The 16,475-nt window shown below is 35.7% G+C and overlaps 1 protein-coding gene across 1 annotated transcript in view; it reads left to right on the top strand.

The window, feature by feature from the left end:
- The first annotated feature begins 8,296 nt into the window (after nucleotides 1-8,296).
- F13A1 (coagulation factor XIII A chain) overlaps nucleotides 8,297-16,475 on the top strand; it is a 32,554-nt gene continuing 24,375 nt past the window's right edge. The window contains exons 1-3 of the mRNA XM_053468218.1: nucleotides 8,297-8,392; nucleotides 11,592-11,751; nucleotides 13,074-13,262. Coding sequence (XP_053324193.1) covers nucleotides 11,592-11,751; nucleotides 13,074-13,262 — 349 coding nt within the window. The 5' untranslated portion in view covers nucleotides 8,297-8,392. The remainder of the gene's footprint in view (nucleotides 8,393-11,591; nucleotides 11,752-13,073; nucleotides 13,263-16,475) is intronic.

Genomic DNA, 16,475 nt, shown 5'->3' with positions numbered 1-16,475 from the left:
AGCCAGGTGTCCACATACATTTAGTCATATAGTGTATCAGAAGCAACCCAGAGACAAAGAGAAAGCCAACCTCTTCTGAATATGCCTACGGTTCAGTGGGCAAGTGTATGCACTTCCAGGTTATACACTTCTGCATAGAACTATATTTACTTTCCGCTCTCATTTCCCTTTTTGAGACTTGTTTCTAAGCTTGTTTCTTGATGTGGCCTAAATTCAGTATTTAACATTTTTAGCACAGGTGTTGTTTTGGAATAGAATAGACCCTTATCTTCTCTGTTGGCCTCCAGGTGGAAGACTCTCTTCATTCCACTCTTCTTGGTCGTCAGACACACATATTGTCAGTATGGAGTGCAGCAGGGATGATGTCAGCTGAAATAAAGAGTGTGAGTGTTGGGTCTATTCATTAAGATTTTGAGTGGTCAGTTGATTTAAGGGTTAACTCGGGCATGTGTTAGTCAGCAAGAGGAGGGCTTGGGAAGGGGAGCTGTGTATACGTATGTGAGGGATAGTATTGACCACTTCCTTATGAACCAAGACAAACAGGTGTGTTCAATTAAAATGAATATTGGCACCAAGGAATCCACTGTAACCTAGAATGATAGTTTCAGTTTGCAGTGTTCCTTTTATGCAAATGAGCAATGGACTTAAATGGGCCCCATTCAAATATATGGTCATCAAGTCAATGATGGTTCCACTTTGTGCTACATTCAAAAAGTAGTTATGGGTGTATCAGGGCTCCATCAAACTCCTGCCAGTGCCATATAAGTAAATGGAAAGAGTTTGGGATACTATTCAATCTTCCCAGAAGTAGATATTCTGCCAGTATGTCTTACAGAACAAAGGATAACATCATGTGAAAGTCAAAAGGGCCTTCCTCGCCTCAGCTCAGTGTTCATTACTTCACTATAAGAAAGTAGCATTGATTTTCAAGAAGAACATGAATTATTGTCTAGGGTTTGCTGAAAATGAACAGATGAGTCCAAAGCTACACTTTATGAAGATATGTGCCACAACTAAGCAAATACTTAATTCCACATTAATGTCATGCCAATAGTCAATCATCTTGGGGCAGTGCCATGGTCTGGGAATGCTTTACTGCATCACTGAGAAAAACAATTCTATACGAGAATATACAGTAAAGTCTTTGGGCAAAATCATTTTGAGATGTTTTTGGAGCACCCGAAATGAGCAGTTTGTGCTCAAATATCCACAAGTGCCACTGATTTAAATCACTTTTACATGAGGGAGAGTGTGCCAAAATTACTCAGTGGCACTGTGATCAATAACTACAGGAAGTGTTTAATTGCCATTATTGCTAATAAATGTGGCATAATCATACTTTGAGTTCATAGGGAAGATTAATTGTTCACACAAGGGAACTGAATGTTGCATACATTTCATTGAAAAGGATGTATTAAAAAGTATTACAATTAGAAGGAAAGTGTGCAAACTTCACTCAGACCCATCTTTATCTAATACTAGTGTTTTTTCTGAAGAGTTAATAGTCTTAATCAGTGCCAAAAAAATGGAGCAATGCAGAAAATGAGTCCGGAGACAAATGCCTTTTCACACAATTGCAAATGGAATTTCATGAAATAGAGTGAGCTTGAGCAAGGCTTAGGCACAACAACTACAATGGCCTGGCTTGGCAGTAGAGCAGAAGTGCGAGCTAGACCCACGCTAGCTAGAATACTTCCTTCATTTCCATGCTTGGGTCCATCTGGATAAGCAAGAAATCTGAGTAAAGAGCAGGTGAGTCAAGGTTGACTTATGCACGACTCAGCAAAGCTGGCCCACTCTGTCTTTGCTTCAGGTCAGTGTGTGTCATTTGGCTTGCCCACCACTAGTTGTGAGTTGTTTTTTTAGCAATACAACATGAATGGCCATCAGAGCTTATTGCATGAGAAGCTTTTCAGGGTTGGCCTTACAGTTAAGTCAATGAGAAAATAAATGATTGATTGTCACAGAAATATAGTGAATGTAACCCCCCCCTCCCTAATCTCAGGGGTTTCTTTAAAGGGCACTGGACATATTGCAGCTATAAAATTATAAAGAGAATGAATTTGCAGTTTACATAAATGTATAATTCCTTAAAGTTCAAAATGTTATAATATCTAGCCTAGAAAACAACTGTTCCTCCAATTTGTATACTCCATATTTTTTTTCGCAGAAACATTCAAAACGAATCTTTCTCAGCCAGCATTACACGCTGTCAGATGTTTGCAGAAAATTATATTTGCAAATTTTTCATTGAGTAGTCTATCTCTCCCGGTTAAATATATTACTACTGTTCATGAAGGAGGACATTGCTAATATTGTGCAAATTCCTGATGCAGTGCAGTGCGTCTTATTGGACTTCATCCAAGAAATTATGCTAAGTGAAATCTTCACAGGCTAAAGGTATATATATGCAAATTTCTGGTTACACAAAACAATGGAACGTTACTTCTGCTGTTTTTACTTGTTTCTCTACAAAGAGTACAGAATAGAGAATGCCATCTCATCTTATTTTAGACCAGGGGTAGAAAACTTAACACTTACACTGGATGGCAACTCCATTGGCACCCTTCACTTGCTTAATCTAAAAGCTGATAATGATACATTACATGTATTTGTCTCAATTTCTACCTTTGGCTCAGGGGTAACCACACATGTGTGGCGACCACATTAAGCTGTGTGAAAAAATAATGCTACGGAGGTCTGCACAGACCCCTAGGAAAGTGGCCCATCCTCTGGATGAGAAGGTGCCACTAATTGGGGAACAGCATTACCTAGGTACGGCCCAGATCCCTAAAATGGCTATGTCATTAAAAATATACAAACAGTATATGCAGCCTGAGGAAATTGATAGGGAGGTAAGTGGTGGACAAGGGAAGTAAAAAAAATGGGGGAAGGGATGGCAAAAGGCTACAAAGGCCCATGGTCCTGAGTTACATTACGAGTCTGAGAAAAATGTATGCCTGGTTTAAGACATGTCCAAGTGTAACTTTTTTTTGCTTTTTTCTGATATGTATCAGCAGAAGTACAATAACACTAAATATTGCATCGTCACTGGAGGGAACTTGTAAGGTGAGTCATGTTTGCTTAACACCTAAATGCTATTGAACAGTAGTTGCTAGTTTATATTTCATGTAAAATAGCAGAAATTCATTCAAAGTAGAGAGTTACAATAAACACAGTTGCTGTGCCCATATGCATGTTAAAGAGCACTTTGCAAAGAATAAACATATCCTATGTATATCCAATACAAATCAGCAGGAGAGAACAATATCATGCCCCAGAAATACACAGAAGTGTTCATCAGGTTGCAGATTTTAAGTTTGACTCTAAAGGAGAATTTTTTTTGTGCTTTAAAATGAAGCGAATATTTTTCAGCATGGCAGCAATATGCATTCCTGTAACTAGGTGATAAACAGGGCCATATTACATGACGTTACATGAACCCCATATCACTAATCTAGTAGCATGGTTTGGAAGCTTCTTTGAAGATAGAGAGAGATTGTGTGTGTGATGATGTGTGTGTGTGATGATGTGTATGTGTTAGAGCGAGTATGTGTGTAACATACGGTGTTAGAGAATGGTGTGTGCATTACCATATGATGTTTTTTGTGGATGTTAGTGTGTGGATGTGATAGTATTGTGGTTGAATGTGTATGTTGGTGTCAGCATATTATGTTATGAGTGGGCCTGGGTGTTAAAGTATAGTGCTACAGAGCAGGCGTATGAGTTACTGTATGGTGTTAGAGTATGTGTGGATGTTAGCGTATGGTGTTATAGTGTTTTTGTGAGTGTGCACATTTATGGTGTTAGAAAGAGTTTATGTGAAAATCAAATGTTGTCCTAAAATTACAAAAACATATATTTTCATTTACTTTATCCACTCCTGTGTCGTTTAAAGGGTTAAGAATATGCTCCCGCTGAACAGTGTGCTATCATGCCCTTAGGCATATGAATAAGAGTTCAATACACAAGAAAGCAGCTCTGCTGATAGGAACAACAGTATCCACTTTGTACTCCAAAAAAATCACCAGCTAATCAACTAGCAGTGGAGAAAATGACCTCTCGTTTATGCAAGTTACTCTGATGCTGACGCACATTTTTCTATGACTGAATTAATTTCATATGTTGCAGTCTCTACGGAAAACTGAAAATGAGAAAATGATTATTATATAATAGCCGCAGTCATCAGCCTTATTATAAGTTATATAAAAACAATTTAGAACTACCCTTAACGATTCACTAAAGAAGAAGGTTTACTTGCCAATCAACTTCTGCAAAACTAACAACTAGTAGACATAAAACTAGAAGTCTTAACCATAAAGGCTCTGTTAATGGTGGCCATGGAGCAAAGTCGATATTGCCCCCCCTGGATAAAGTGGCTTGGGTATTGGATGTGCTCCACTGCTTTGTAAGCAGAAGATTATTTGATTGTGCCAATAAAATATAATACATAACATGAATAACATTACACATAAAAATACAAAAACAGAAAAGTTGCCCTAATTTATACAACCAAAATCCCAGGCCAAAAAAATATTACAAACCGGGTCAGACAGACTTAGGCACACAGACTAAATCCTCAGTAGACCCCTGATGCTGGGCAAATTATTTTTATGACAATAATTTATGTATCACCCAAAGCCTGTGTTTCAAATGCCTATTTTGTCTGTTTCAAGAAATCCTTTTTTGGAGTCATGTTTTTCTAATCTGATCATGTACTTAAAATCATATACTTTTTTTTCTTTTCACACCTCTTTTATTCTTTGCATTTTTTTTATACAATTGCAACAACTTCAAGGAAAAGGAGAAGGAAATCTATATTATATTTAGTGGTTTAAAAAAAGAAATGTATCCATAACAAAGAAAATGTAATCATAAGTATGCACTTTACACAGAAGTATAATGTAACTTTAATGGTTTTTATGACATTGAATTTAACTGTTTATGCAGTATCAATAAAATAAAGTGGCTGTTGGGGATTTTAGAATGCCATCGACTATGATAAATGTCATTATTGGAAAAACAAGTTTTTGAAATATAATTTATCTTGAAACATAGAAGGGTCTCAATTATGTCGACAAATATTAACCATAGACAAAGATCTCAATCGAGGGAATCACTCTGCTGAAAATGCATCCATACCCTCTTGTGATTATTGCATGAATTAGGCTCACATATAAAAATATTGATGTAATGGTAATTCATTAAAATTATTATTATTCCACAAAACAGTAAATGCTTGAATGGTGAGTACGTTTCCAATTCTGTCTTCCACCCTTTATCTCCGTGAGCATGCCCATGAACAAATATGTTTTCTACAGATTGGAAGAGCTTGCCCTGCCACTTCCCTTTTGCATTTACCACTCATTCCTGAGGTAATACAAAGACCATCATTGAAAAAAAGATGGAATAATGGATGTTAATTCCTGAAACACATTATATTAAGGCTGAATTGACAAATTGCCTTAGAAAAATGTAGACACAACTAAGAAATGAAACAGAAAGGTGCATCTCTATAAAATATTACATTTAATTAACCTTTCTCTAAAAATCCCAAACCTCTTTCTAACATATCTATTTCCACATAGGGTTTGTTTTAATACCATTAGTATGTCATTCAACATGCCATTAATGCTGACGTATTGGAACGAGTTCAGAAATGTTAGAACAAGAGGTCATAGTCTAAAACTGGAGGGTCAGAGCTTTAGATGTAATCTTAGGTAGCTTACTTTACCAAGAGGATGGCAGATAAATGGAACAGCCTCGCATCGGAAGTATTAGAGGTTAATACAGTGAGGGGATTTCATGTATTGGATAGGCATTAAGCTATTCTGAATCTAAGACAAGACTTATGACTGAGCAAGGTTTGAGTCTCTACATTAGAAAAAAAACGGCTAGATGGGCCAAATGGTTGTTATCTGTTGTCAAATTCTGTATTTCTATGTTTAATACATATCCCTTCATAATTCACATGCATATTTTGGCAATCCTCTTTGTGTTGAAAGATAGTACAACCTAAAGTACAAATCAGATGACCATATAACCAGTGACAAATCCAGGGCCGGCCAGTGTACACTATAGAGGATGCGCCAGCTCAGCAAAGCCACTACAGACTGCATTGGGAGGTGCCATGCACCTTGAAGACACAGAAGACTGGGATACACCATATCCTAGCTCTCCGAAAGCCGTTTAATGCGGTGCAGACTCCAACCGAGGTGGGGGCAGCTGGAGGCGCTGCCTTAGGTCGGGCATATAACTGCACATACATTCTGAGCATTGCTGGCAGTTAGGTATTATTGTAAAAGAAGTAGAAGCCATGTGTTAAATTGTCTTGCAGAAGAATTCGTGATTGCTCATGTCATTTGTGAAAATGCCACTGCTCTGTCATTTACTCTGTGTAAATAAAGTAGCATTAACAATGGCTTAGCCTGTTGGAATACGTTGGAATTTTAACAAAAAAGCAGGATTCCTCAATATTCCCATTAAGAGCGTTTTACCAAACTCAGACGAGCAAGGAATGCAGGCCTGTCTTTTTTCCAAAAATAACATAATTTATTTGTTTAAGAAATCACTGTAGTTTGGGGTAGCTGTATTAGTCCAGTGTGTAAGAATGCAAAAAAACAGAATGTTGCAGAATCTTGTAATACCTTTTTCATTGGACTAACAGTATTTAAATTAATAGACGAGTTTTCGGGAGTCCTCCCTTTATCAAGTCAAAAGCATTTCTGACCAAGCAAATGAAAAACACAGTTCTGTTCTGATATAGGGTTAAAACAGGGGTTAAAACAACAAGGTAGAGAACATGCAGACAAAAAACTAAGAGGGTCATAAATAGTAAATAGTGGCATATACTGCACAGATAAGGGGGGGGGAGCAGGGGTAAGCGTGTAGGAGAGAGAAGAAGAAAAAAAAGGCACAGGTTATAGGAAGTTTGATAGTGTGCTAAGAAGCTCAAATCCACATTAAGTCCTCTGTTTTTACAATCATAAAAATGTATAATTTTGGCTTCAAATGTCTTTCTTTCTTGGGTGTTTTTGAAATGACCTCTCAGTGTTTTGATTTTGAGGTCATGTATGGAGTGACCGGTTTGGGTAAAGTGGTGCCCAACTGGGGTGCAAAAGTTTTCTTCATCATGATGGTTGATGGAGTATCTGTGCAGATTCATCCTTTTATTAAGTTGCTGGCAGGTTTCACCGATGTAACACCCTATTGTACATTTGGTGCATTGATTCATGTATACAACATTCTGTGAAGTGCATGAGCATGATCCTTTAATATTGTATGTCTTCTCTCTCTCCCCCCCCCCAGCCTTACCTGTGCAGTATATGCCACTATTTACTATTTACCACCCTCTTAGTTTTTTAACCCTATATCAGAACATGTACTGGTCAGTTTTAAACTGTGTTTCTCATTTGCTTGGTCAGAAATGCTTTTGACTTGATAAAGGGAGGACTCCTGAAAGCTCGTCTATTATTTTAAATACTGTTAGTCCAATAAAAAAGGTATTACAAGATTCTGCAACATTCTGTTTTTTTGCATTTAAGAAATCATTAATTGTTACAGAAGCAGTTGAAATTATGCACACAGTATGTCCAAATTTCAGTTGTTTTTTTAAAAAACATATATGTTACATTTATAAAAAACACTATTGGTGTTTGCGGATTCAACTAAACAGTATATATATGCATCAGACACCTATTTTATACAAATGCCATGGGAGCAGCCATCCTAACTTCCACGTCTCTGGATTTGCATGATTATTCCTCCCCATTTAGTTATTTTATCCCTACTCTGCTGCCACAAAAAAAAGGTTGGTTTTGGGTGTCCTGTCCCGGGCTTAGGAAGAAGGTCAGTGTGATAATAGCAGGAAAAAGAAATTAACTGACATTCTGGTTGTGTCATCTTTTGCCATATGCTGCTTAAAAAAAACCCAGAAAATTATTTTCTTTATTTGTTTTTTATGGCTCCTTTAACACTGTTTATAGCATCTTCCTACTCCACAAGCACAAATGGTATATGCATATGCAGGGTAATTTTTTTTTTTTGTTAACTAAGTTTTTCGCATACCAATGTATTTTTTTTTTTGTCTAAAAAGTGTAAGCAAAAGTTTTTTGTTTTTCTATTTACCAGCAACAGAATGTGTCCAGCCCTTTGCTTACCACATGTCATCTGTTTCCTCTTTACAATCAAGGACCACATTATTCATAGAAAAGTATTTTGAAAGCAGGGGTACAGCCTGTTAATGATTACCCAGCTGGCGTGGGTGGGGAAAAGGGACACCAATGAAATGTATAAAGAGGTTGGGAAAGTTCTCTAAAACACAACATTTCACACCAGAGTGTTAGCTCAGAAGGGAAATACGAGACGACTCCAAATATTCTTAAGCAGCAAGGTATGATAACCTATAAGTAGTTTTGTTTCCGGATAAGCAGTAATTTAAATCTCTAATTTTTTATTTGCTTTTCTTTATAATATAACCAATTGTATTCTAACCCCTTAAGGACAATGGGCGGTCCCTAAACCCATTGAAAACAATGCATTTTGAGCCCGTACATGTACAGGCTTTGTCATTAAGGGGTTAATAATTGCTTAAATACCAGGTTATACAAAATATGTTCTTTTTACTGAAACTTAGTCCAGATCTAAATAATTGATTGGAAACTCATAGACAACACTTTGTTTTCCCCCCCTTTTGCATAATCATAATGAGATTTAATACAGCCTGACGTTGTGTTGAAACACACAATTCCAGATTGGGATTGCACCTAAGAACCAAATACCGTGTCTAATCCGCCCATTGCATCTTACTTTCATGTAATAACTATTTGTTCTTCTGCATAGTATCCTTAGCATTCTGTTAACCTTTGCTTCTTCTGGTGGAAAGCAGTTCCAGACACCTACAACCTTTAATTTATTGTGTTAGTTGAGTTATATTCTTCTAACTATGTATAATTCTTTTTGTGTGTCACTGACTGCAGTTGTTATCTCTGCTGGCCTCATCAGTATTGTAAATAATTTATAAAACAATATGATGTAATCATTATTAGCTAACAACCATGAAATGCCTTATTTGCTTGATTTATAAGTACTGTAGAAAAATTATTGCCATGGGCATAAATGGACCAGTAAAGCTTTGAAGCATTGTCTAACTGTGATGCTTTTAGAATGAAAAGGAGCGATTAGAAAAACTAGGATGCAAAGTTTTCGAGGGAAGACCAGGTTCCCAAACAACAAAACTACTACTTTCATATTGTTAATTTGCTATAAAAAAATCACATTTTGCAATAACATTTTTTATACCCCCCACAGTATTTTACAATAATCTGTTAAAATTGTAGAAATCAGAAAATTGGATTATAGAAATGAAGTTTTTAAAATATTCAACTAAACTCTATCCAACCCATAACTGTTTATGGATAACACTGGTTACTCTCATATTTATTTTGTTATATGCATATTTTATTACCTGTGGTATTCTCTCTATTAAATACAAATATGCCTTTTTTTAATATAATATCGATGCAATGTCATTTGTCATATATTCGATGCCCATCTGATGCAGGTGACTCCTATGCTTGATAGGCTTTTTCTCCAGCTTCAGATTTTTGTTACAAAAAATGTAAACAGGGATAGTGTTCTTAATTATATTTATATAGTACAGATATATGTATAATTCCATTACTATGTATTACTAAAGCTTACAGTTTCAATTACGTCCTGTTTGGTGGCTGTATATTATATTGTCAAGTTTGATAATGTAGTACTCATGTTACGTAAGAAGGCTTTGAAAAATAAACATGTTAATAGATTATTTTTGTAATTGAACAAAATACAAAGTGAGTAAATGGAAGAAAAGTATAAGTCAAATAAATATTTGGTGTGACCACCCTTTGCCTTCAAAACAACATCATTTTTTTAGATACACTTGGACAAAGCCAGGAATTTTGTAGGCATATAGTTAGGTGTATGCTTTAACAATTATACCTAACAAGTGCTATTGATCATCAATGTCATATGTAAGTTGAAATACAATCATTAACTCAGACAGAAACAGCACTGTAGGTGAAAAAAACTGGGTGAGGAACAGCCAAACTCACTAACTTAAAACTCACTAACAAGGGGAAGTAAGCTGCTGAAGTGTAATGTCTAAAGTCATCAGCAAGATCTCTCTCATGCAGAGATTTCTCCCAAGGCAGACAGGGATTTCCAGATGTTCTGTCCAAGTTCTTTTTAAGAAGCACAAAGACATGAGGAGGACCTTAGGCACAGTGGTCGGCCAAGGAAACTTAGTGCAGCAGAGGTGCTTCGCAACCAAAAGATGTCCAGCAGTTTCATCAGCTCAGCATTGGCAGAAAAATGTTGGACCTTGGTACACCCATCTACTGTCCAGAGAAGTCTGGTCAGAAGTGGTTTTCATTTGAGACTTTCGGCCCAAAAGACCATACCTCCGACATGGAAACAAGGTCAAACGAATAAACTATGGACTGATGAGTCAAAATTTTAAATGTTTGGCTGTAGCAGAAGGCAAAGTGTTTGCAGGCAACAGTGAAGTATGGTGGAGGTTCCTTGCAAATTTGGGGCTGCATTTCTGCAAATGGAGTTAAGGATTTGGTCATAATTAATGATCTCCTCAATACTGAAAAGTACAGGTAGATACTTATCCATTATGCATTAACATCAGGGAGGAATCCGATTGGCCCCAACTTTATTTTGAAGCATGACAATGACCCAAAACATACAGTCAAAGTCTTTAAGACATCAGTTTAAAGAAGAATGAGTCCTGGAAGTTATGCTATGGCCACCACAGAGCCCTGATCTCAACATCAAGTCATCATCTGGGATTACTTAAAAAGAGTGAAGCAACTGAGACATCCTAAATCCACAGAAGAACTGTGGCTAGTTCTCCATGTTGTTTGAAACAACAACATGATGAGATGTTTTGAAGCCAAAGGGTCACGACATTAATGGGACTCAACATAATGTAAACTTTAAAGAGTTTTATTAGAATAGACACTTTTTTCTAACACAAATGCTGACTACTCAACACAGTTACATAGTAACACCAAAAAGACATACATCCACTTGTCTAGCTCTAAAAGATATCCCTTAATTACATTGATCCAGATGAATTGAATGATCGATCACTGATTCCCCCATTTGCTTCTTCATGATTTGGAGCATCCAAATATTTCTTAATGTTTTTTTGTTTGTTTGTGTGGATTGCATTAACATTCCACAAAATACTCAGCAGTTTCTTTTAATGACTCATTAACCTTTTAAAATTCTGCCCAAGCTTAGTACAGGAAATATGGGAAGATGAAGATTTATAGCTATTCTTTGTCCGCCGTGTCTGAAATACTTTCCTTGATGTAAATTGCTTTATGCGAATCTCTGGCATAAGCAGTTATAAAGTAATACACTGTGTTTTACTAAGGTTGTTAGTTAGTCGTAAGCTGAGGTAAGCAAGTGTTAGTGAGACTGAAGAAAACAGCCTCCTGCACTTTTGTATATTTCACAATGTACTCTATATTCTAAAAACATTGCTATTTATAATAAATAATATGTTTTAATATAAGGTTGTTTTTGTCTAGATGTCAGGACCAAAACCTACTAAGGCTGAGAAGAAAAACCCTTCAGCTCCTCGTCATACTGGACGAAGAGCTGTCCCACCAAATGTCTCTAATGCAGATGAAGATGAGGTTCCCACCATGGAGACTTTTGGTGTCCTTCCAAGGGGTTTCAACATGAAAGGTAAAACCAGGACCTTTATTTCTGTGTAGTACACATTTTTAAAGTGAATCACAGACAAAGGAGTAGACAAGTAGAAGCTCAGATGTACTGTAGCCATTTTAACTGTCTCGGACGAAGAGTTTTGTGGTCAGTACATTGGGTTTTACCTAGTAGCAGGTTTGCAAAAACTGAGTTTTATACAGACTTTTCATAAACCTCATACATGTTTGTAGTTTCACTATAAAAGACATTATAAAGGACAGAATGTCCTTCAAACCGTATTAATTAAATCAGCACATACATCTGGCAGTACCAAGGGCATGTGTGTATAAGTGGTGCTGACATAACAGTGTAGACCAAATCTATCAGTCCCATTTAATTTGAGGTGATATTGCTTTGTCACCCCTATACCAAATGTTTTAGCTTCCACTTATTCAACTTAGATGTTTTCCTGAAGAGGAACAGGAAGTTAAGCAAGTACTAACTGGGTGTCAGTAGAGCGCCAAGGATTCTGCAGAGAAGATATGTGTAAATAATGGTGACAAGTAATGAATAAAGAAAATTAATTTTACAGTAATGCTTAGGGGAAATAACGCAAGTTTTTTTACCCTGCTGAAAGGGTGTTTGTTAGGTGAAACAGCCTCTCAGCAGAAGTGGAATAGACTGATACAAAAGATGAATGAGATAGGTATAAGACAAGACCAATGACTAATTAAAGGTTGGGTTTTACATCAGGAAAAATGGGCAAACTAGATGGGCCAAATTATTCTTATCTACCATTACATTCTATGAGTATATGATCTGCCACTCCAATGTAATGGAGATTGAAAATATTAATTCAATGAACCAGATATCCTTGTTTTTGGTGCATATGACAAATGTTTCTAAACCATTTCTGACTTGTTGTTCCATCGTATGTGACTGCATCATATATCCTGTGATGAACACAATAGAAAACACTAACAAAAGTCCCCTTTATTGATGTTAATGAGTGGTAATAATATATAACAAAAACATCAGTGCCATGCAATATACATAATCTTATAGCTGCAGGCTGACATGATCACAGTCATCTTAGAAGTAAATGGTCACCACAGGGCCACAGATCTGACTGCTGTAACTAAATACCCCTTCCAGTAATCAATAGACAAAACTGTCCCCATTTTGTCTCATCATTTTTAAATTTAACGTTCATCTGTGATTATTTTATTATTAGTCTACCTTTACCTTTTTGGAAGATATTGCACCCTCCTAGTCATCTGTATTGTACCCATGCTATATATATATATATATATATATATATATATATATATAGCACTTATTATTATGCTTGAATGTTGCAGATTACCTGGAAGTTCAGAATGTCCATCTGTTCAAAATGCCAAACGAAAGAAATAAGAGAGAGCATCACACTGATAAGTACTTCAACAACAAGCTCATTATTCGACGTGGGCAGCCATTCAATATACAGATTGATTTTAATCGCCCTTACAATCCAGAAAGGGATCAGTTTTGGGTGGAATATGTAATTGGTAAGTTTTAAGATACTAGTTTCATAACACTAAATTGTCCTTGTTATACCATTGTTCATATACCCTACACAGTTTAATTGGAGAATTTATTTATTAGAAAATATTTGAATTTATGTTTCAGTGTAATGTTTGGGTTTTTATCTCTCAAATATCTTTTTTATGTATTTTTCTTATCGTATGTTACCTTGGTTATTTATGACATTTCTAGTAATTATAGTATACAGTAGGAACACTAATAAGTATAACACACTTGATTAAAACCTCTAATTTGGTGTACTTGAAAACAGAGATACACCAGTACTAGGTACTCAGTGGATAAAACAGTTTTTATTAAGATCTTAAGGTTCTCCTTAACAGTCCTAACACTTGATGTGTCCCCATTGTAGGTAAAATAAGCTTGTAAATTTGTACATTGTATTTACTCAAATAAAGTCAAATATAATAGTTTAATGTCAAAAGAGTAACCTGAATGAGTCTTGTTGTTAGGGGGTCGCCTCCAAAAACAACTGCTGTCTACACCAGGGCCTCAGACCAAGCATCTCAGCTCATCGACTAAGCAGTTAAAAGCTGCCTGTAACTTGAGTCTTTAGTCTTTAGTCAAGCCTGTAATTAATGACAAAGTTTGAATAATTTAATTTAATTGCAATCCATTTAACTGAGAAACATCACAGACCTGTGATATACATAACCCTTCTACCCCTTCTACCCGACATCTGCCCTAACTGGTCTTGATATGTTGCATTCAAGTTTATACAAGAATTATTGTGTTGTGTTATTCCTGGGACAACACGCACAATTAAATCCAGAAGGTTTATGGAAGAGTACAGGGCAGAATAAAATAGTAGCAGCCAACACACTACAATGTCAAGACTAGTGTAAAATAGCAGAATGGTTAAGTTCTGAGGATTGGGAACAACAGGAGAACCACAACAGTCTTAAAATAAGACTTTGGTGAGGGCTCGCTACAAATGTCATTCAAATGAATAGGACCTTGAATGTAGCTAGATTTTGAAGCAAGTAAAAATATGATTGATTTGGATGATCACTGTCACTTAATAACAGTATATTGAAAACAAGTTAAATAGTTTTGTAATAACAAAACCCCCAGACCAGATAGACATGCTTAAGGTGAGGCCCTGTTGGACTATTTATTATTCATTAATAATTCATTAGTTTGCTTATTGAACTCCCGTGGCCAGTGGACAGACCAAGCTCATGTTTCTCTGATGCTTACTTATGCCTAATTGCCTATGTATTTTTTCACCATAAATCAGGTTTTTAGTAGGTGGCCATCCTCTATCAGATTGTAAAATCTATGTATCTGAAATGATGCTTGTATCAAACAGTCAAATGAAGACTGTTGCATTATTCGAAATGACTAATATAGCCAAGAAGATGCAAATACTACCTTTGGTATTTCTAATGAGGATGATAAACCCAATTGTCATTAGATCTGGTAATGTAGCTATCTATTTGTGTTTTAGTGACATGGGTCCATACAAATGTCCATGAACGATCAAACTGATTATTTCATTCACTCTGATTATATATATACAATATCTACATGCATTTAAAGAAGAGTAGAACACACAGCAATAGATATATAAAAAAAATGTATTAGCTAAGCCACGAAAAATCATTACAAACCACTTACTGCTTGGTGCACACCCAATTTACAATTGGCTTTTCTAAAAGAGAAGATTCCCTTTGTGCTTATTTGTTTTGTCTGAAGCAGTACTTCTCTGTAATATGATGCCATTTGCTAAAGGAAACGCAGAGCAAATGGAATACAGGAAAACCAAGAACTAATGCCCTCGGAATTAACCCTATTGATGCTGAAAAAAACCACATTTGATACCAGAAAGGCCTTGCACTCAGTCTGTCACTAATACATGAGAAATAATACAATTACATCAATATTTTAATATGGCTGCTACTTTATTTCTGCATAAAAATGAATATATTTGTTTAGATATAGTTCACATTTCCCCCTGCTAAGCTTTACTTTGAGTTTAATAATAAATGAGATGATTTTCGGTTATTTGGCTTGACACAGTACTTATCTAAATTTAATTCTTTAATAATTCTAGGTTTACATTTTGGCTCTCGGATTATGGTGTGTTATATTCTATAAACAATTCATAAAAAAGGTTTCAAAACTTTCCCTGTACAGAGTATGAAATCAATGTATTTTTAATATTGTGAAGACTTTAACAGAAAGGCAACTGTGTGCTAATTTCATATTTATCCCCTAGATGTAATCTTTTGTGATGATTTCAGAAATATTTTTTTTCATTACAGGCACTTGATGTTGATATTGTTTTTTTTCTTAGACTTAGATTATGCATTGCTGTACCACAATAACAGAACCGAATGTGTATCAGCTGATCAATTATGAGGATAACCTTATGTTCATTTCTGAGACTAAATGCAAATGAACTATTTTTAACCGTAGTGGTTAATTTCCATATTGTGCCAAATTATAATCAAATATTCCTTTAAAATTGCTAATAGATGTCTACTTCCCTTTAGTCGACTAACTCTTTATTTAATATAATTGATATTGATGTTTTTGAGTGGGAACACTGTATAACCTATTTTTAGTTATAAACATTCTAAAGTGCATCATTATTGATTAGCATATTGTAGAACTTCATGATGCACCAATGAATGAAATAACTTCTAGCCATTGAGATTTACTGCAAATTTATGTCTAAAAATATCAGTTGCATTGAGTGTAACCCAACACTCCCAGTCTACGCAAAATGAGACGTCTAAGATACTTTAAAGACAAAAATAGACCAGACTGCCCTTCTTCAGGACTGCCAGTCTGGTTATTGAATGAACTAAGACTTGGTAAAGAAATAACATAGTATTGTTTTTAACACTGAATCATTACAACTTCATGAATAGGCAATTATATTGTTTGACCAACTTTATATTGTGTAAATCCATGTATAAATAAGAAGCATAGACTGCAGCACAGAAAGGACAACATTAAACACAAAGTAAACAATATGATCAGGCTGATTGCTTACTAATAAACGTGCCGCATTCCACTTGCAAACCAAGCATATTCCAAACACATGTATCTACCTGACATATTTACCTTGAAACATACAAAGGTCACCAAGTCCAATTGCATGTATAACATAAACAATCTATAAAAGAAGTCTTTTACCACAACAGGAAATTGGTTGCCCCTGAGCTATA

The sequence above is a fragment of the Spea bombifrons genome, chromosome 5 (assembly GCF_027358695.1).
Source record: "Spea bombifrons isolate aSpeBom1 chromosome 5, aSpeBom1.2.pri, whole genome shotgun sequence".
Taxonomy (NCBI): Eukaryota; Metazoa; Chordata; class Amphibia; order Anura; family Pelobatidae; genus Spea; species Spea bombifrons.
Note: the sequence above shows the minus strand (reverse complement) of the source record. Positions and strands in the feature narration are given on the sequence as shown.